At 41.7% G+C, this 22,917-nt stretch overlaps 1 protein-coding gene and 1 long non-coding RNA gene across 7 annotated transcripts in view; one reads left to right on the forward strand and one right to left on the reverse strand.

Moving 5' to 3' along the window:
* The first annotated feature begins 1,961 nt into the window (after positions 1 to 1,961).
* Positions 1,962 to 22,917, forward strand: part of Pcl (polycomb protein Pcl) — a 73,527-nt gene continuing 52,571 nt past the window's right edge. The window contains exons 1-3 of one of the 6 annotated variants that reach the window (XM_076174441.1): positions 1,962 to 2,192; positions 7,693 to 7,782; positions 11,225 to 11,368. In XM_076174441.1, the coding sequence (XP_076030556.1) occupies positions 7,762 to 7,782; positions 11,225 to 11,368 (165 nt within the window). In that variant the 5' untranslated portion in view covers positions 1,962 to 2,192; positions 7,693 to 7,761. Of the gene's footprint in view, positions 2,212 to 2,351; positions 2,595 to 2,637; positions 2,768 to 7,692; positions 7,783 to 9,691; positions 9,780 to 11,224; positions 11,369 to 22,917 lie in introns of those variants that run through there. The other 5 variants (XM_076174437.1, XM_076174436.1, XM_076174439.1 and 2 more) reach the window with 5 other exon arrangements.
* LOC143018881 (uncharacterized) lies at positions 14,829 to 22,097 on the reverse strand. The gene is made up of 2 exons (XR_012965780.1): positions 21,612 to 22,097; positions 14,829 to 15,964 (listed from the first exon to the last, which is right to left on the reverse strand). It is a non-coding gene; the product is annotated as an uncharacterized LOC143018881 (long non-coding RNA).

Below are 22,917 nucleotides of genomic sequence, written 5' to 3' on the forward strand. Positions count from 1 at the left end.
TTGCGTTCGAGAATTGAATAAATCTGTTCGCACACACACACACACACACACACACACACACAAACACACATACACAGGCACACACAAATATATATATATATATATATATATATATATATATACATATATATATATACTGTATAATATATATATATATATATATATATATATATATATATATATATATATATCCATTTCATCTTTCCTTTAACCACCTTCGTCTAGTCTCCCTTTTCCAAACCCGCCATCTCCCGGCATCTATTCAATAAACACACTTGTTCCATCTCCTATACTTCATGGCTATCTGCTCTGCCGAATTTTATTTCCGTTCCTTTATCGCTTCCCCAATATTTTTCACACTGGTATGCTCTCTCTCATCGAATTAGCACTGCTCCTGTCTTCATTTCTTTATTCCTTGCGTTGATCTCTTACACGTGCTCTCTACATTGCCTTCGTCAGGTTTCAAGTCTTGCATTATATCATAATTGGGATTATATATTGGCCGATATAATATATATATATATATATATATATACATGGATTACCTGAAGATTTGTCGTCCTAGAAACTTTTTTTAAATTACAGCGGATTTTCTCGTGCAACGGTTGTATCTCATGTCATCACCAATATGACCAGTTCTTTCCTTTACAATATCGCGCCAGAAAGGTAGCAAATTAAATATTTTTGTAGGGCAGCTGTAAAGGATGGCAGAGTTAAATGTAATAAGCATTTATCTATGAGTGAGTGAAAATTAGTTTCCAGTCATCAAGGATGATGCGTGACCGTGTACAAATTGATTTATGTATATTGTTGATTTTGTTGTTTTTACAGTAATTATTACTAGAAACATTTTAGCAACATGGATAGAAGCAATGGTAAACTACATTCCGTTCAGCACCTGCATTGTCACGTAACCCACAACGTTGCGAAGATACTGGCGACCATACTAACGACATCTGCAATAGTTACAAAAACTGCCAACGTGGTTAGTTGGGCTTGGGGGGAAAGGGATCGGTGTCTATGGGAGTGGGGTGGAATGGGGGAAGGGGGGAGAGGAAGGAGGGCAAAAGAAGGATGGAGGGTGTGTGTCAGTAGAGTGGGTTGCGTGTGAGACTGATCCTGTCTACATGTTCCTGACTTTGTCATTCCCCGCGGGACGTGCATGGATAAAATAGTTAGGTTATGGATCAGTATTGAAATTAGCTCTGAATAATTTTCACACCTACAAACTGACTCTTATTCTCAGAGGAAATTAGAATCGATAGCACCTTACTCTGAATCTGTATCGTATGCAGGTTAAATTTGTCACGATATCAAGAATATCAAGTTGATTTATCATGAAAATACAATTTTTTTTTACTATGAACAATTATGTTATTAAGTGTGAGTAATAAAGATGAAGTATAGTTTAAGAAGAGCAAACGACAGAATAAAGAAAATTATAATAAGAAACACGATGCTTATGCAATGCAAATTCATACTACTGCAGCTTCATAGTTGCCACCTTGCACTATAAACTTGTTTACTTAAATTCGTAATATTGCAGCCAGAAGATGTCAATCTTTAATTTCTAGCGCACTGATAAGACGTGTACAATTATTTTGTAACACTTAACAACTTTTAGAAAATTTCTCCAATTCTCGACAGTGCAATCAAATGAAGAATGCTGAACAGAGTCAGACGAACTGCATATATTTACATATCTCACTGGAAACATGGTAATACCGTGTGTATATAAAACTTGTAAGTAATCTCAGCAAATATGAATTACATGTTAATATTACCAAAGTGTGAAACCTATTTGTATACTCAAATTTTCTTGTAAGTGGGAGTTACTAAGATTTAATTTTTTTTTCATCAACACGACCAAGGAAGTTCCTGTAGCGACCGCCGCTGCAGTTTGGAGAGGCAACGGTTGTTTTCCGTTTGCGTTTCATTCATACGGTGTCAGTGATCTGATTGTAATTTTCGTAATCGTGGATGCAATAAGAAACATCTTTACGTCCCGAATGGAAGTGTTAATAGAATATATTGGCTTATATACTTTTTAAATTTGGCGGGCGTGGATCTGCGGCAGGGCCGTTACAAACGCTGCAATTCGAATATGGCGTCTAGTGGTGGCTGTGGGGGAACACCATTTATTTATTTGTGACGCGAGTCTCTTCAATACCCATGTTGTTGAGGTCTTAAAGGTAACATATAATTAGTATAGTAAGTACTGATACTACTTATGTATTTTTCTAAACAGCTGGAGACCGTTTTTATAGAAAATAAATAGTGAAAAGGGAAAGTTACTTTGGATATGCAGCAGAAAAGGTTGTTGACACAGTTTGAAGCGGGAATGTTTGTGTTTACTCATTTCCCAAACAAATTTGAATTCACTTTGTTTTTAAAATACATATTACTATCAAGACGTATGAAATATCTGTGAGAAACAGGGAGACGTCAAAGTGTTGACATTGCTATGGGAGGTGGAGGACAAATTAGGCCTAACGTTTGCTGTGGGTCCCCCCGCTCAGACACCACAACAGCTGATTTTCTCGCTTGTAACGCCTACGCCCAGCTATCAAAGCTCCCAGCTTTTTCTATTCCCGGTTTGTTTATTAACACGATTAGTGATTTGCTTAGCGAAATGGTAGATCCTGCACCCTCGGGTACATGCCAGTACCACTGCTGCGTGTGATCAGTGATATCAAGGAATTCGTTTCTTCTCTCAGTGGGGTAGGGCAAGGGAGAGCCAGATGCGACCAGCGAAATTTGATTCAAGGTTAGATGGGCATATATAGTTCTAGATTAGTATGTGTTGTCTAGAAACTTGTAAAAGTTGACGCTGTGGACATGTGCACCCCTTGTTTACATATTTAGGTCAAATGATTGTTAATGATGAATAGTCTGTTAGGAGGTACAAAATGAAAGGAAGGCTGGTTAAATCATTCCTGCTCTGCCATTTATTGTCCCAAATTTAATAATTTGGGTTATTATGGTGTTTGATTTTGTTTTTCATAGATTACAGTTGAGATTTAAGTGTGGGTAGTCATTATTGTAACTATTACAAGTGCTTTTTGTGATTGATAGAAATTGGTTGATGATGTCAATGTTTGAAGTTACTTTCAAGGCCTTTTCATTTTGTTTTGGGTGGGGCAATTGATCACCATTTTTTTTTATTATTAAACAAAGGTAAATGTTACTTTAGTGGTTGCTACAAGGGTTGTTACAAGTTAAAGCGGCATTGTAGTTAGAATTAATCTTTCTTTTGTAAACAGGAATCTGAAACTTAGCATAGGTTTGTGATAATTTGAAGAACACATTCTTCAAAATACTTGTTTAGGGAAGTGCTTAGTTTCAGGTATATATTTTTTTAATAACTGGGTCTGGAAAGAAACAGGTGTTTCAATCATTGGAAATGCTGTAACTAAGTTGGAGACCTACAATATTATGACTGTCCATCTCCATGTTCATTCACATAGTATGTTCAAGTTTTCCAGAAGGCATAGGACAAATAAAGAAACTAGGAAGCTAGCTCCAAACTCAAAAAGTAGTAGCAATAATAATACGTACTATAAATAAGCTAGAATTGTACACCGTGTTTAGGATTTATTCTGTGAATTGGTGGAGCATTTCTTGGTGTACATCATGAAAATAGTAAAGCTTTTCATGTGCTGATATTTAGAAAAAAGCTTGTTCTCAAGGAAGCTTGGTTTATGAGGGATAAGTGTTACTTGCTAGGTGGTATACATTGTATGTTACATGTGGCCAATTTTTGTTTTGTTTATTTTTTTATGTCTTGACATACGTGTATCATACTAAAGTGTTGATATTTTTATCCCTTGTTCCTTGTAAACCCTCTTATTTATTGTAATATTTTACTCATAATGGTATACATTTGGGAAAAGGTGTCTTCTCATTGATTTTTTTTATCATTTTTTTTTTTTCTCCAAATCCAAAACTTTGCTTAGGTTTATAATAATTTGAACAAGAATTTTTTTTTTCAAATATTTGTTTAGGGAAGTGCTTAGCTTATATATATATATATAATTTATTTATTTATTTTTTAATGGGAAAGAAACGTGTTACAGTGGTACCCTTCATTTTGAAAAAAACGATATACCTAGGTTGTAGACCTCCAATATTACGAGACTGTCTATCTCCTTGTTCATACGGATAGAATGTTAAAGTTTCCCATAAGGCATAGGACAAATAAACTAGGAATTGAGCTGTAATCTCAAAAAGTAATGATAATAATAATAATATGTACCATAAATGACCTAGAATTATACACCATGTTTCGGGTTCATTCTGTGAATTGGAGCATTTCTTGGTGTATGTCATAAAAACCATAAAGCTTTTCATGTGCTGGTACTAATTAAGCTTGTTCTTAAGGAAGCTTGGTTTGTGAGTGATAGGTGTTACTCGGTAGGTGGCATTCATTGTGTAACGTGGCCTTTTTTTATGCCTTGATAAATTTGTATGATACTAAAGTGTTGAGACATTTTTATCCATTGCTTAGATATTTTCAGTGTAAGGAATTTGATGTCGGGATATCTTGTTTGTGCGGACTTTGCTCGTGATCTAAAATATGTTCCTTGTAATCCCTCTTATTTATTATTGTAATAATTTACACATGATTGTATATATTTGGGAAAAGGGTCTTCTCATTGATGTTTCTTTTGTAATTGCTTGATATGTAAGAAAATGGCACGCTTTGTGTGAATTTAAGATTTTACAGGTTTGCTGATGTGTGAACCTAATTTCCGAGGAAAATTGTTCTCTTGCAGTGTTCATTCAATCAATATGTTGCCATGGTTCTCCTTTAGAGGAGACTTAGAACCCCAAGGAAACTAGCTATAACCTCTGCTTCATTTGATAGGGATTTTGTTGAGCTATTTGTTGCGAGTGATTGCAGGATAGCACAACAATTTATGTTCTATATCCTGTGTGGTGATTACACCTTGGAGTATTTGGTTTCTGTTGCCAGGCCAGGTCTGCAGGCAGTATTCTAGTGGTAGATACTGTAATAATGTGACACACCTAATCAGATTCTTATCTAGTTATGGCATTTGTAGAAATAGACAGACACCTACAAATATAGCTCCTTTTCATGATATTACAATTACACATATGTGCATGCATGCCAAACACTGGCATTTGGTGTGTGGATAGGAAGTAGTATAGGGAGATGATGAGTTTTGTGATGCTTTTGTTTTGTAGTGATTTTGAAGATAGGAATTGTATATTCTCGCCCCTCTCCTCCACCTTACTTCTTAATGTCCAGCATATTTTGTTTCCAAATGCATTGAATTAATTTGTGGCCAACATGAATGATTAGTTCACATAATTTCTCTTTAAGTTTTACAGCAAAGACAAAACTGAATTGTAGTTCTATTCATCAGAGTAATTTGACTTGTTTGGTAGAACAAACTAGATGAGAAAACATACGGAATATGCTGGAAAACGAAGACTTTCTTAGAATGTCAGAATCTAGCTTATGAGCCTATCATGTGGTTGTTCCTGTATGAATTTCTCTGGTGTGAATTGTGTGTATGTATGCATACAGTGGTTGAGCTCCTAGTGCGGAGAGTAACTAACCAATGGTGGTGTGTTCAGTTTCCCCAAATGATAAGGGAGCATGATTGTGGTTTCTCTGGTCCTGTTTTAGTTATAGTCCATTGCATTGTACTCTGCCATAAAAGGGCAGAACGCAATAACTCCAAAAAGGTGATTTTCTCAATTTTTTTATGGAATCAACAGAGATTAACCTTGTTCTAAAGGTGGATTAATCCTGTCCTACCATTATATTGAGGTCTGAACAGGCAGACTGTTGTAACTTTACATATTTTCTGCATTATTCAAAGGCATAATGCATTGACTATTTGCTTAACATTTTTATGGGAATCTAATGCCATAAAGCAACAGTTCTGTTATCAATCCCCAGGTTTGCAAAACTTCAAGATGCATATATAAAGTTAAAAAAAAACAAAAACAATGACCATTGATTTTCTCAACAAAGATTTTGGAGTTGATTAATTTTGACTTTTTATGGCAGTAATGTGGACTGCCCCATCTCAGTGGGGAAACATTAAATCTTAAGCGGAGTTGTTTTCTGCCATGCAGGTGTGCTCTGCGTTCATTCAAACATGTTGAGGTATGTTTGGTTGTATATATGAAGGTTATTCACATAACGGGTGTGTATGTGGTATGAACAGATTGGACTGACTTTACTTGCATTTGTTAGAGTTTTAATGTCAGGATAATGGATGAGATAAATTTGACAGGGCGCAACCATATGTATGGATCCTTGCATCTATTTTTTGTGTCAGCTCAAGGAGATTTGAACTTGGGTCATTTGTACATATAACCTAACCCTCATGGCCCAGGTGTCCTTATGCACCTTCTACAAGGGATAAATGAAATTTAGCGATAACACTTCATTTGGAACCTCCTTACCTTTTTTTTTTTTTTTTTTTCCACTACCATTGTTCTCTCTTCCATTTTATCCACATTTCACATTTCCTCCTTATCCTCATCTGCATCTCTCTCCTGCTCCGTTCTTGTACAAGCTGTGTCATGCGCTAGCATATCTGATTCCTCCACTGTTATCCTCTTTTTCTTCAGATGCTTGAACTTGTACACATGTGTGTATGTGTATGTGGGTGTAGATGCATGCTTAACTGTAATAAAAATTAATAAGAACTATTCTCATGAGGGTCCAATCTGTGCTTCAGTAGGTCAAACCTAAACTTCAAAAACTTATGTGTTGTTTGTGTGTGCACATGAATGCATAATACATAGTGTGAACATACATAAATGCATAATACATAGTGTGTGATTGGTATGATATACATTTTCCATTTTGGTCTGATTTATCAACCTTGTATTAAAAAAAGAATCTGACATTTTGTGAATATTGTAGTGGACATTTATTACTACTATTAAGTGTTAGTCAAAGGTAGATTTTCCCCCTATAAGTATCAAAATCTGTAAGTTACAGAACTTGCGTATACATGTATGAATTTGTCGAGAAATTCCTGAAGTGAAGACGGTATAATTTTTCTCTCAGAATGCACTGTAGGAGTAAAGAATGAACCAGTAATATTGTAGCTGTAATCATGGTTTAGGTGACAGGTATGGAGTTAAGTCCTTGCATCCAGTTTCTTCCTCAATTATGGTATGTCTTCTTATATGAATAATCACTAATGTTTTATGAAAGGTGTAGATAGGCATTGTGGTTTGCATGGGTGTATATACAGAAATTGACATGTTTGTACATACAGTATATACACTTGTCTCAAGAACTTATTCTTAACCCATTCACCCTGGTGGCATACTCTACAGTGTTAGATATTTGTTTTATTTATTTTTTGGGGGGGATGGGCAGACTTAGGATAAAATGGGGTCTAACAACCGAGACCTAAATTTTTTCTCAACTGAATTAAACAGTTTGGTGTTGGTCAGAGTAGATTCTGTATAGGGTGCCTTTGGGTTGAATGGATAAGGGTTTAGAAGTTCGTTTTGGGTATTGTCTCTTTCAGGCTGTCTATAACTCATTAATAGTTGGCCCTTCTCTAGTGCATGAAGTGCATGAAATCTATGAAATCGATTTAGGTTGGCACCAGCACAGGTTGGTGCTTTGGGTGCTTTAAGGAACTTGACCCAGTTTGATCCTGTAAAGTTCACTGCCTTGTCTCTTTACAGGGAACTTTAGATACAAGATTTGGTGGGTGTGAAGACTTTGTAGACGTGTAGTACAGACAGACTGCCACCATGTCTGGACCTAGGAAAAGGGTAGGTTGTCTCCCAACATTCCTTAGTCACCTAAGTACTTTGGTCTTGTCATCAGATGTGATCAGTTTTTTAAGTTAATCAAGTATACCCTTTCACGTCACAAGTAGATTGTTGTTCCCAGTATTGTTAAGTTTATGAATCTTATACTCTTCTTTCATTTGGGGATAGTGTTACATAATGAAGACAAGTTGCGATGTGCCTAGAGAGTGCATTTCCCTCTAGTACTTTTTTTTTCTTCAGTCGATAATAACCAGCATGGTCAGCAGCATCTACAGCATGATCATCTCTTTGTACATTCAGCTGTGGTACTGGGGTTCTTTTAATTTTAGGCAATTACGAGATCGCAAGTATTTAAGTCTTGATGTATTCCATGAATTCATTGCCATTGATTTTATCTTTAGTTGTCATTGCACTGACAGTCAGTCAAAGTGTACCATATTATCTTTAGTCTTTCCTTTTATTTTCAAAATGATTTGCATGGCAGTGTAGGGCTAACCTTATTTGGAAATTTAAAGCTAAGTCATTTTAATTTGACTTCTCTTGGTGTTTGTTTTGTTCTTATCATTTCAGTTGTAACTGGAGTGTCTTCCTTTTGTCTTCCTATTTAGGCAAGTGGTTTTGGTTTGTAGTTTGCCCTTATGGACTCACTCTCAAACTTAGGATGCTCGAACACTGACAAAGCTCAGTAGGATGCTTGGGGTATGCCAGGCACCACGGGTGCTTGGCATATGCCAGGTTCTCTTGGGTGCTTGATTCTTTCCAGGCTCTGTACAGGGCTTGGTAGCTATTTCAGGCTCCTCTGCAGATCTAAGCAATTTGTATCAAGTTCTCATAAGTGCTTGATTGTATCTCAGGTCCTTAGTAGTACTTGATAATCACTTAGGTTCTGTATAGTGCTTGGACACTGCTTTAATTCCCCCATACAGTGCATAACCCTTGAACCCCGCAAATATTAATATGTGGGGCTTGGTAACCGTGTAGGCTTATTGCAATGCTTGTGCTTAAGTTTTGCAGTGTGTTTGGAATGTTGGTGTAGAACTTTAAAAAGTCCCTTCATCACAGACGTACTTTATAGATTTGTTAAACAAATATCTGTTTATTTTAGTTAGCTGAGGGATGGGTTTATTTTTGCATGCTTCCCAGCCTTGACCATCACAAAGAGAGGTTAAGGATGCTTTACTTTTGATGTACTAGTTAATTGAAGACTAATGCATCAGTCACTCCATATATTCAAATGATGCATTGCACATGTGTGAATTTGCATAGAGTGGCTATTTCTCGATTCATGTACAACAAAATATTATACACAGCTCTCATAACTTAGATTTTTATGCATAAAATGGGGACTTGGTAAAATATGTTTATTGCATATCTTTGAATTTGCATATTGGCTAGACATAACAAGGGACTTGTGTATATTTGATTAGAGTTCATCTGGATCATGATTTTGTTGAGACCCCTTTCACGCCAGGGTCTACTCATGCATTGTTATGATGCTGTCAAACTGGTAAAGTACAAATTTTAATTAGACATTCACTTAACGAGTAAGACTAAGTCTTTTTACCAAGCTCTACATGCATGTTCACTCATTTCACTCATTAATAGCCTTAGCTTCTGCATGAACAAGTTTCTCCTGCATGCCTGTTTTATTGCCAGTCATAGCATTTGCTGCATCGTGCCTAGAAACTATTTATTAACCAAATTTTATGTATCTGCAGGCTTTAGACTGACATGTGCAGTTACTGGCTTGTGTGTGTTTAATCTGAGAACACTAGTTTTATATTTTGAATGCTTTCAAGTAGTAGCAGTTGTTAAAACTTGTTGTTAAGAGCTTGCTTGCTATAACTTGATCACCTAAAGGTATATACCAGTATTATATTTTTATTTTAGAATACTATTATTTTGTCAGAGGTGCAAGTGTGAAGGGTTTATCATGGCAACTGCTCAGAGACTGAAGACTGGGAAATGAGTTTATAAGGGCATAATTAAATCTAATGGTATGTCATACTTGAAATTTTGTTATTTTCTTGAGGATGCAGGGCACTGAAATTTTAAGAAGACCCTTGTTTACTGAGGTATCAATATAACTAGAGAGTAAGAATTGATTGATATGTAAAAAAATACATGTTTAAGTCTAGTGTGGAAAGGAAAATGAAGATATGGTAGACTACACATTTATCAGTTTTTCAATATATTGGGTGTAACATGTTCGTATACACTACACTTTGATTATATATTGAAATAAACCAAATTGTTACATTTTTTTTTTTTTCTTTTTCTTCTCTTCTTGGCTTTGCATTCCTTGTGTGGGTTAGGAGTAGGGGGGCTGCTGAATAATGATTAGTGGGGGTAAACCAGCTCTAGCTGTTGCACCTTGCTATGGAAGTGCTGTGTCTTGCTGCATTGCCTTTGACCCGAGTAGTGTGTTTGGAGGGACATGATGAAGAGGGATGAACATTCATCAGTGAGGTGTTGGGATGGTAAGAACAGTGAATGGATTTTTGAATAGGCATGGGATGGGTATTGGGTGAGTGTATGCCTTCACATGGCCACCTTGTTATAAGAGGAAAGGCCCTCTGGTACATGAATGTATATACATTTAAATGTAAGTTGCCTCAATATTTTCTCTACCAGAGAAACATATTCATCAGTTAATAATTAGACAGTTGCAATGCACTGAATGGTCTTCATATACCAGTTAGGCTTTTTATTTTAGAAAGGTCACATTTGATTCCACCGAAGTCAGTTGATATGCTCATCCCAATGTCAGCAGTCATCGACAAATACTTACACACTAACTCCTCAGCTCCCCGAAGCCGAGCTTGTATGATTTAGTAGGGCAGCTAGTTTTAGTGAAAAACCCTCAGCACTCCCTGACTGCTTACCTCCACTCCCTCAGGCTTTGCAAATTAGTTTGCCCTCTTCCTCAGGCTTCTGTATACAAATGCAGAGTTGACCTTTGCTTGTTTCTGTAAATTAAGGTGTCGAGCAAATGTGGAGGGATTGAACATTTTAATTCAGCATGAGGGTTAGAACATTTTATATTGTTCAGTTTGACCCCTTTTTTTTATTATTGAACAAGGAGGACCTCACTAGTATTTCCCTTGGCATTTATTGTATTGAATTTTATTTCATTTTTTCCTCATTTTGAGTAATCCTTAATAGTGATTCAGAGTAGGTCTCATGAATACAAGTAGCTACTGTATCCTATTTTTACGTTGAAATATATTTATTATCTCCTTTACTTAGGAATGTTGATGTAGCTTAGTCATTATGCATGAATGGGGGGTATGCCTGGACAGTTTACGTAATCTTTTGTGTATATTTTATTTTATGTTTTATTTATTTGATTATTTCATTTATTTATTTTTAATTATTTGTGTTTATTTTTTTCATTGATAACATCCATATATCTTATCTACCTCCCCATGTCCAAACACAGGATGCTGACAGTGAGGGTGATAGTGGGTTTGTGACACCAGACAGTACCACCAAGGAAAAGAACCACACAGCACGGTTTGTGGGTGGGGAAGATATTCTCTCCCATGGGAAGGATGGCCTCTTTTACCTGGGCACCATAGTTGTGGTAAGTTGTTTGATGATTGTTTACAAACGTATTTTGTTTTTCTGTTTTGGAGGGATTTTAAATTGTTCCTCGAGATAAGTGCAGGCTGTAGATGGTTTTTACAGAAAAAGAAAATTTCCAATCTGTTTATCGATGGAGTGAGGGACCAATGATGAATACCTGAATATGGTGGTCCCGTAAGGTGGGCAGCAAAGCTACCCATTTTCAAAACCTGTCAACCCTCTCAACTCCGTCAGGAGGCGCAACCCTGAGGGGCTGACCCTTGCTCTCTGGACTGGGTCTTAGATTTCTCTATTAACTTCTTATGTGGGGAACTGCCATCTGGTGACTGCTTTCCTTGTCCTACAACTTTTAACTTGTGACATAGAAACAGTCCAGTACTGATACAACATATGCAACAGCCGAAAATTTCTTTTCCTGAGAGATCTGTGGAAGGTTCCAGGGACTGTTGCCAGCCATTGTGAGGCTGCAGGTTTTCCACTTAGTGAAACTTGAGGCAAAGATTGATGGATGGGGTGAACAGAGAAATGAATGCAAAAGTTGTCATGGCTGGAAGGATATAGAATAGAATGGATTCTAAACAGCCAGGTAAATGCAGAAAACACTGCTCTTCTAGCATAGACCAAGGGGAGCTTGAAGAAGTTGGTGAGTGAGTTTGGTAGGTTTGGTGATGGAAAGAAAATGAAAAGTTGATGTGTCAGAGGAAAGTTGTAGTGTTATCTAGGAGTGAAGGGCATGTATTTGGTATATAGTAATATGGGTGAAAATATGAGTTGGTAGATAATTGGAAATATCTGGGAATTTATGTATGTGGAAGTGGCAGTCTGGAGGAGAGATATAAGTGGGTCATAGAGTGTGGAGGGGGCTGAGAAGGTAGGAGGTAACCCGAGAGTAGTGTGGGGAAAAAAAAGGATAACCCTGGAAGCAGTAATTGATCATTTCTTATGTATGGGAGAGAGACCTGGATGGTGACTACAAGACAAATAGTAAAAAGACCAGGGAAGGAAATGCAGGACTGTAAAGTGCATTTGTTAAGGAATACTGTTCGACCATTTTCAAATTTGCATCTTTGAAAAGGTGTTAAAACATATTGAGCAGTGTTATACACTTAGTAAAGGTGCTTGCAGAGGCTTGTTTCTCTTCCCTTGTCTTCCATATTTGTCAGTACATGTCTGTAGAAGCCTATACAGGATAGAGAAGTCATTTAGAATAAGTGGAATTGAGGTGTTTGAAGGATATATAATGACAATATGTTGCCCTGGTTCTCTAGCTGGAGAACTGCAGCCCACATTGAGCTGCCAATGGCCACGGTTCATTTAGTGTAGATATTTTGGGTTGTTGTCTGGATAAAGGGAAAAAAATGGGAATAGAAGAAGAATGGGTATGTTTTAAGGAGGGAATGCTGTATATAAATGGTATATGGGGTGAAAAGTATGAGAGATAATGGGAAATCAATCTTTCAATCAATCCATTGCCCCTGGTGTCTCTTGCAGAAGACTTGTGTCCTAGGAAACTGGCAACAGCCCCCAGGTGGGACTAGCAAAAAGAGTGAAAGGTGGAGGTGGATGGTGTGAAAGGGGCATTAGATGCAAGAGGAATGTTGGTCAAGCAGGGAAGGGAGAGGGCAAGAGATAGGTTTGAGTGGAGGAATGGTTGCCAATAGGTGAGGAATAGATAATGACCTGAAGGGTTTTCTTTTCTGCTATATATTTCTTTGAGTGGAAGAAAAGTGGGGGTGGTCACCATGTAATGAAACTGGGAGTAAATCGGTTCTTGTGACCTGCTGTGGAGGTCCTGTATCTGTTTTGCCTTTAAACAAAGCAGTTGATGGGAAACAGGGTTGGCCCTTCATCCACGAGGAGCAAAGATCAAGTGACAGGACCTACCCTCCCACATCTATCTGGGAACATTGAAGCAAAACCAGGCCCTTACTATATGTATAGAAAGGCATGCATTTACCTTTCACCCATACCACTTTAAGAGGGGTAAAAGACCTTCACATCTGCTGAACTCGTCAATTATATGCAAACATCTCTAGTGCAACATGCACCACTCATTGGTACTCTTAGAATGTATTGCACTCCAACACTAAATAGTTCACAACAGACTGCATTTGCTTCATGCACATGCCTAAACCCTCAGCCAGACATGTACATATGGTACATATATATATATATATATATATATATATATATATATATATTTATATATATATATATATATATATATATATATATATATATATATATATATATATATACATACACACACACACCAAGGACATCCCCTTACAAGGGAGGTAGCCAGATTCAAATGCATAATTTCACTCCCACCTATTTCATTCCCACATACTCTACTCTCATTCACCACCCCCTCCCTCCCTCGTTTCTTGGCTCCTCATGGATGACGGGTCATAACTGCATCTTGCTGCCCTGGGTCAGAAGCATTGCAGCAAAACACAGCACATCCACAGCAAGGCTGCTTCATTTAATAGGCAACCCCCTCCCCCCTTCCTCTCTTTGTACCCTCATGTAGAAAAAGAAAGGACAGAGAGAAATATCTCCAGGTTGTGTCAGAATATTCACATATACTCCATAACCCCCATCCCCACCCACTCCCTTCCATGCATTACGACATTATCTATACACACCCGTTCTCCACTCATCCCTATCTCCTGTCTTTGCCCTTCCTTCCTCAACAGACATTAACCTCTTAACCAATGCCCCTTTTACCCCATCCATCCATCCATCTCATCTTTGGTTGCCCCCTCATATTTACTCTGTCCACTTCTGCCTTCCACACTTCTTATACTAATCTTTCTTCACTCATTCTTTCCCAACTCCTTTTCCACCCTTGCTCTCCTTCTCACCTCCTCGTTTCTCACTCTATCCAGCCTAATAATCCCCTACCATACTTCTCAGGCATTTCATCTCAAACACATTTAAATTCTTCCTCTCTTCCTCTCTTATGTTCCATGTTTCTAGCCAGAAACACTAACACAAAACAAGTGCACATTAGATGTCTCTGTAGTAAGGGCTTTTCCCATATATAAGAGGCCTAGCCAAGTCAAAAGACATGTATCCACTCCCATCCACCACCCTTTCCTCCTTCTTATCTTAGCTCCTCATGGATGACAGGTCATGCCTGTATTTCACCCACCACTCTGGGTTAGAAACAATGCAGCAAGACATAGTATATCCACAGCAGGACCTATTGACTTAATTGGTGACCCCATCCCCACATGCAGAAAAACAGAAGACTGAGAGAAGTCCCTTCAGGCTGCATCAAAACATTGTTCACACAAAACCACTCCCTACTCCCCTCCATCCCTGCCCCCTCCCTCCCTTGCATCACAATATCATCTTTACACAGCCATTCTCCACTCACCCCTATTGTGGTAATGCTTCAACATCACCCACTTGGACAGGACTGGCACAGAGCTGGGCAATATAAACACAGGTGGGTTGGCTCTCTTTATTGTCAAGTCTAGTGTTCGGAGTCTAACTAAGGGGCACCGGACTGTGGCAAGTACTTACTTTTGCGCGTGACCTACACGTGGCGAGTGGACTGCTTTGTCGTCGTCAGCTGGCACTGCGTCGTGTCTTCTCGCAAGGACATCGGCGTATAACCGCCTTGAGTGCTTGGGGTGCTTCTTATAAAGATGCCCAGCGTCCAGATGCTATGCGTGGTCCAATTGACTTCCAGGCTGCCCAAAGGTGCCATGCGTCGTCCAATCAACTTCTAGGCCTACCCCACGCGGTCTACGGTGGGCGGAGCCAACTCGGACAAGGGTGCTTTCATTGTCCGCGTGGGTACTCCGCGTGGCACTGACCAGCACTCCACGCGGGTGCTGACTGCGTGGGCGATGACCGCGTGGGCGCTGACCAAACCACGCTTCTCTTGGCGCCAAACTAAGTCCAAAGGCACGCTACCCTTTGGCGCCAAAACAGGCCCAAAGGCACGCTACCCTTTGGCGCCAAAACAGGCCGCCCACGTCACTATACGCGCCAAAACCAACTTGCCACATTCCTCCCCCCGCCAAAAAGTCAACGACTACCGAAACAACAAAAAACAATCTACACTGGCGTGAGGGAAAAATCGATGCGTACGTGTCAGGAGGTAATACACCAAAGTGCGTTCCCTAAAGACAGCAATCACATCGATGAAAAAACCCTTCGCGACAACCGTGCCAACTAAAAAATATAATGGGAATCCAGAAAGGGATGAAAAAATATATATATATAGGAAGAAGAAACGGAGCAGATGTGTTGGTCGTGCGTGGGCGTGAGGTCCTTCTAACAACGTGTTGGGAACTCTGCGCTGATGTTCATAATTGCTGCCGGCTGCAATTTGTGCTTCGCATATCTGTAAAAAATATCAGCGGCAGAAACTTTTGCACAGGATGGGTATATGCGTGGATCATAACCACAATGGATATGTACAGAATACAGTATTATCAAGAGTCATTATTATCAAGAAAATTGCTAACAGTGGGAGAATAATGTACTACGCCTTGCCTGTGATCTCAGAAAGCTGATGCACGTTCCTCGTTCTCGCCTGTGATGCTGCGACGTGCTGGTCTCTGGTGGTCCTCCGCTGGCAGAAAAATTGCTGTTCCAACTCGTGGTGATTGGGAAATATGTGGGGAGGTACAAAAAGAGACGGCAGGAACATTGTTTCCAGGGATGGCGTGTGCGCCGACATATACAGAAAAAATAATCAAAAATTGTGTCAATTATTATTATTATTAATAATATTATTATTATTATTATTATAATTTTTTTTTTTTTTTTTTTTTTTTTTTTTTTTTTTTTTTTTTTTTTTTTTTTTTTTTTTTTTTTTTTTTTTTTTTTTTTTTTTTTTTTGGGTTGTAAACCAAATATGGACAAAAGAAGAAGAAGACCTGAGAATAAGAAAAACATAGTTCTGATGATCATCTCACGTGCTATGTGACACACGGAGCAGTTATAAGATCTTTGAATCGGCGTGCTAATGTGAGCCGCCATTGTCCTCCTGGAGGTCCAGGGGTTCCTTCTCGTGTGTGGGGAACGCTCTCCTTACGTTTTTGTTCTCACACACAGAGAGATTTCCTTCCTGCCTGATTCTGTCCGTGTGGACAGAGAACTCACGTCCGGATTTTATATTTTTAATTGTGTATATTACATCACTCACCCTTTTGGTGATCCTATATGGGCCCTGGAACAGCGGTTGGAGCTTCTTACTTACCCCCTGTTTAGGTCTTGTTGTGACATAAACTCTGTCACCAAGGGCAAGCTGTTTTATGCGTGTCCTCGGCCGTTTGGTATGTCTCTCAACAGTGGCCGCTTCGATGAACTGTTGACACCTGTCAAAACATGAGTTTGCTACGGCCATTGTTTCGGCCGATAACTTGTCCACATTGTACCATGGGGCATTTGGCCTTGTGAACTCCGATATAGGGAGGACAGGATCTCTGTGAAACAGGAGGAAATACGGGGAATCCCGTAGGACTCTATGATATGCAGAATTATAAGCTAAGACCGCTAAAGGGAGCATTTGATCCCAGCCTGTTTGATTTTCCTGCACAAGGGACCGTAGGATTTTTATAATGGTCCCATTCACCCTCTCAACGATCCCGTTGCTCGAGGGATGGCAAGGAGTGATCTTGTGATGCTTGATGTTCGCCATCGCCATCACCTCTTTGAACGTGTCGTTTATGAATTCTCCTCCCCCATCAGAGATCACCTGTCTCGGAGCACCATGTATTGCCAGGACGTGGTCCAGGAAGGCTTTGGCTACAATCCGCGCTTCTTTAGAGTTAATTGGTACAGCAACCAAGAAGCGGGTCAGAACATCGACAACTGTCAAGATGTATTTCGCACCATGTAAGGTGGTGGTTAATGGGCCAATAAGGTCAACATGGACCCTTTCAAATGGAGTGTTTACGTCAGGGAACTGTCTAAGTGGAGCTGGGAGGTCATAGGAAGGTTTACACATGATGCAGATTTTGCATTTCTTTAAGAATTCCTTCACATCCTCTGACATTCTCGGCCAAAATGCAAATTTTTGTAGCCGTTCCAGAGTAACTTGGACTCCACCATGGCCCGCCATAGGAAGGGAATGGGCAATACGCAAGGCTGCTGCCTTTGCTCCGTCCGGGCATACCAGTCGAAGCTCCTCTAACTGGTACGCATTTCTACGCGCATGATATAGGAGTCCGTCGGGTAGGAGTCGAAACTCCCCGATCGGAACTCGTAAGCGCGGAATCTTAGGAACTCCCGACGTGGCCCCTCGGAGGTACTCTTTAATCCGACCCCAATCAGGGTGGGCATCTTGCTCCTTGCAGATGCTTACCTGGTCCCACGTGATGGTATCCTCCACAGAAGTTGGCTCGGAGTTACCCCGTCCACTCGTGGATATGTGGGAAACTATGAAATCATCTATAGGATGGTCAGCCCCCCGTATCCGAGAGAGGGCGTCCGCGACAACATTCAGTCTCCCTGGGATATATGTGACTTCAATATCGAAGTCAGCGATCGCCATTTGCCACCGGAGGATCCGAGTGTTCGTGCCCTTAGCAGTGAAGAGCCAGACCAACGGTCTGTGATCGCTCAAAAGTCTTACCGGGTATCCCATAATCAGCGGGCGATTGATCCTGAGACCGTACACTGCCGCTAACGCCTCCCTCTCGACTACGCTGTACCGACGCTCGTGTTCGTTCAGAGTGCGACTGAAATAGGAGAGTGGTCGTCTCCTACCTTCGTCATCCTCTTGCTGAAGCACGCCTCCAATCGCCGAATCACTGGCGTCAGTGGTAAGCAAGAATTTCCTATCAAATTTTGGATAAGGAAGGACCACTGTGGATGACAAATGGGACTTGAGGGACTCAAATGCATCTAACTGAGGAGGTGTCCAAGGACCAAGCTCAGGATTCTTGTGCTTTCCTGCTACGACACCCTTCGTCATATCTACCAAAGGCAACGAAATCTCAGCAAAATTAGGAATAAATTTCCTATAATACCCCGCTAAACCGAGAAATGAAAGTAGTTCTTTCATACGCACCGGCCGGGGAAAAGTCTTGATGGCTTGGACTTTATCATTCTGAGGCTTTATCCCCTCCTGGGATATAACATGACCTAGGTAAGCGACCTCCTTCTGGAAGAAATGACATTTCTCCAACCTCAAAGAGAGGCCTGCCTCTTGCAATCTTCGAAGGACATCCTCAAGATTCTTGAGGTGGTCGACCCAAGACGTTCCCAGAACAATAATATCGTCCATGTACACCATCGCACTAACCCCTAACAGGCCCGAGAGCACCTGGTTCATCACTCTCTGAAAGCACGATGGAGCGTCTTTAAGCCCAAAAGGGAGAGACGTAAACTCGTAATGCCCTTCAGGCGTCGAGAACGCCGTTTTCTCACAACTACCTTCCGCCAATGGGATTTGAAGGTACCCTTGCTTCAGGTCAAGGAGTGAGAAAATAACGCTGGAGCCGAGATTGCGTAGCATGGAGTCAATGTGCGGCAGAGGGAACCTATCATCAAGGACGTGTCTGTTAAGAGCACGGAAATCAAGACAGAGACGAAGGCTTTTATCCTTCTTAACAACAGGAACAACAGGAGCATTGTAAGGAGAACGAGATGGGCGAATGATTCCCTTAGTGAGCATATCACTAATCTGTTCCCTTATCTCCGCTCTATACTTCTCAGGAATGGGATAAGATTTGCGGTAGACTGGCGGTCCAATGGTCCGGATCTCGTGTAGGAAGTGAGGTGTCACAGTAAGTGGATCCCCTGGCAAGGCGAAAACATCGCCATATTTGACCACTAACTCGGTCAAAGCAACGTATTCCTTGGTATGCCTATTGGGAAAAAATTTCCCAACTTCAGCCCGTAACGTATCACCACGCGAGCTATCCACTACGTTCGATGCCTGCACCGTTCCCACTGAGACGTTAGATCCACCGTCTACTAGCGCAGTCTCTCCTAAGAGGGTTAGGTGGCCAACCACGTGGTCTTTGTGAAACTCACGGGTATCTGGGCTTAAATTCAGGAATGGAACTCTGCACCACGCCTTTCCATTTTCCATCCTTAGCAGCTCTACTACTCCCTGACCGAGCAAGCTGGCCCCCTCGACATATGGGCATGCTGTAAACAGCGCCGAGACGGCCTGACCTGCGGGAGCAAGCTTGTCTGCTTTCTCAAAAACCAAAGTTATGGTGCCTCCTGAAAAACCCGAAACCCAGTGAGCCTCACCGGTCTTGACCGGGAATGTGGCTTCCTCACTTAACCCCTGAAAACTATCTCGCTCTTCGCACACGGCGATGAACGGTGTTGAGGACTGGACCGTTCTCGTGAGGATAACAGGGACATCCCTGTCGTTCACTTTGAACGTGAGAGGACTAAAGGTCAACGACACCTTATGAGCCGCGAGGAAATCGAACCCAAGGATGAGTTTTGACGGAAGACCTTCAGCAGGGATGATAAAGAAGGAATGGCAGAATGGAAACCCAGCGAGATGAAAATGAACGTCGACCTTGCCAAGATTTGGCATCTCTGAGCCGTCGGCTACCACTATCCTAGTGGTACCGACCTGGGAGCCTTCTACGGTGGCAGGCAAAATGCTCTTATGAATAAGAGATACTGCCGCTCCCGTATCCAAGAGAGCAGAAACCGACTTCGGAGCATGGGGCACCAACAATGTGACATCGACCATGGCTAAGCCGCCACCAGTGGTGTGGGAGCTGGCCAAATCGACGTGAATAACTTCCACGTGCGGCCGTCGCTCGACCATTACCTCTGGGTATATTTCCCTTTGCGCTGGCCGTTTTTTGACGAGCCACTCTCCGCGAGACTTCTCTGAGCCTCGTGGTCAACACTCGTATGAGCGGTTTCGCTCTTCCAAATCCGCCCCGCACCCTTGCATGATTGGCAATCTGAGCACTCGCGACCGCGTTGCTTATAGTAACAAGCATCGGTCTCGTGGCCCACCTTTTTACAGTGGGTGCAAAATGGACGCTTATGACCACCACGGCCTCGGTTACGCTTCCACGTGTATTTGTTTCCCCCCCCCCCTCTGCGAGGAGAGCACGTGAGGTCCCTACGAGGCCGTGCCTCGGCGTCACGTCCAGGACGAGGACGCGCCTCCAATCCTCTCAAATTTTGAGGATAAGTATGATATGCCTCCTTGTCCCGCGAAGTGCGAGGTGAGAAGTCTTTGATTGTGTGTACTGTGGAAACTGACTGTGAGTGTGAAGGTGGAGTGGAACTAGCGCCCGGGGCCGGGTACTGGTGGGAAACAGCGGCCGTTGCAGGATATAAAGCCATCGGGGAATCAGCCCCGCCCGCGTAGACGGTCTTCACATCGCAGCTATGCCTCTGGGCATAGTCGATGGCTGCATGGAGGACAGCAACAATGGAAGACTGTTGTTCACTAGTAAGAGAAGTCGCAAACTGCTGCGGCATGACCTTTTTTATACGCGTCACTGCCGTAAATGTTGCCCAAGGTACCCGTTCCGGATGGAACACGGTATACGAGGAAACCATATCCGCCAATCGGAGGGCAAAGGAAGTGAGTGTCTCTGAAGGCAGCATGACTGCCTCATCGAGACTATTTGCCAATGCATCTGCTGATGCAGGTGCATAAAAAAAATTCTTGAAGGCGAGTTTGAAAGCTTCCCAATCATTGGGATGCTGACCCTTTGCTAGGCGAGCAGCGATTGCAGCGTCGCCAGCTGATTTTTGCTGAGTGACCGCGATTTTATCGCCGTCGGAGACCTCTGGAGACCACCTTTCCTCTAATAAGGAAAGCCACGAGGTCGCGTCAATACAAGCCGGGAGACCACTCAAAGGATGGTGGTTTATGCCGGAAGACAGAAAAAATGGAACGTCGGCCGTGGCCTGAAAAGCCTTAGCCTGTTGGCTCACAGCACCGACCACGTGGGTCACGTTGGCCCGACGAGACATGATAACGTTAAAAACAACAAGAAGCCCTAGCTCAAATAAGTACTCCTTTTGTGTTCACTGAGTAGTCCTATCAATGTGAAATGGTACGTGGAGAATGCGTTCACTGAGTAGAAGGTGTGAGTATGTGGAAATATCACCAAGCACCGCTGCCACCACTGTGGTAATGCTTCAACATCACCCACTTGGACAGGACTGGCACAGAGCTGGGCAATATAAACACAGGTGGGTTGGCTCTCTTTATTGTCAAGTCTAGTGTTCGGAGTCTAACTAAGGGGCACCGGACTGTGGCAAGTACTTACTTTTGCGCGTGACCTACACGTGGCGAGTGGACTGCTTTGTCGTCGTCAGCTGGCACTGCGTCGTGTCTTCTCGCAAGGACATCGGCGTATAACCGCCTTGAGTGCTTGGGGTGCTTCTTATAAAGATGCCCAGCGTCCAGATGCTATGCGTGGTCCAATTGACTTCCAGGCTGCCCAAAGGTGCCATGCGTCGTCCAATCAACTTCTAGGCCTACCCCACGCGGTCTACGGTGGGCGGAGCCAACTCGGACAAGGGTGCTTTCATTGTCCGCGTGGGTACTCCGCGTGGCACTGACCAGCACTCCACGCGGGTGCTGACTGCGTGGGCGATGACCGCGTGGGCGCTGACCAAACCACGCTTCTCTTGGCGCCAAACTAAGTCCAAAGGCACGCTACCCTTTGGCGCCAAAACAGGCCCAAAGGCACGCTACCCTTTGGCGCCAAAACAGGCCGCCCACGTCACTATACGCGCCAAAACCAACTTGCCACACTATCTCTTGCCTTCTCCCGTTCTTTTTTCAACAGACATTCCCCTCTTGCTCAAAGCCCCCTCCTCCCCATCCATCCATCTCATCCTCGGTTGTCTTCTCATGTTCACTCCTTTCCATGTGTCCAAATCATGCCAATACTCTTTCATCAGCCCTGTCTACCATCTCCTTTTCCACTCCTGCTCTCCTTCTCACCTTGTTTCTCACTCCATCCAACACATTTGAACTTTTCCTCTGCATCTTATTACAAGTCTGGCCCATATAGTGCCATAGGCACAATCATCCCTTTATAATTTCTTTGCATGCATTCCCAAATGCCTATTTGTCATAACACTTTTAATCCCCCATGGTATTTACTTGCTTCTCTCAGTCTACAATTTACCTCCACCTCCACTCTTTGCTTTCTTTTCACATGTGGGATGTACTGCAAATATATATTAACAAAATCACATAGAATTGTGCAGAGTTGCAAGAATTCTTTCACAAAACACAATATACACTAGTACTAATGAGAGAAATTAAATTATCAACACAGACCATACTACCAGCTTTCACCGATTAATCCACAATCAGAAGAGACACAACATACTATTCTCCAAGAGAACAAAAATGAAGCACTCAGACTTTACAGTAGAAATAAGTATTCAAAAAATTGAAAAGACAACATAAAATCTACATATCAGAACTCCAACCACTCTGACTTAATAAAATATGTACTGAGCAGACCTGAATACCTACCACCCATATGACTACACTCACAATCAGCATATTAAGATTGTAGGAGTCCCAGATGAGAGGGAGGGTGGGAGGGGTGTGGA

The sequence above is a fragment of the Oratosquilla oratoria genome, chromosome 36 (genome assembly GCF_046742065.1).
Source record: "Oratosquilla oratoria isolate Oo_2021 chromosome 36, ASM4674206v1, whole genome shotgun sequence".
Lineage (NCBI taxonomy): Eukaryota > Metazoa > Arthropoda > Malacostraca > Stomatopoda > Squillidae > Oratosquilla > Oratosquilla oratoria.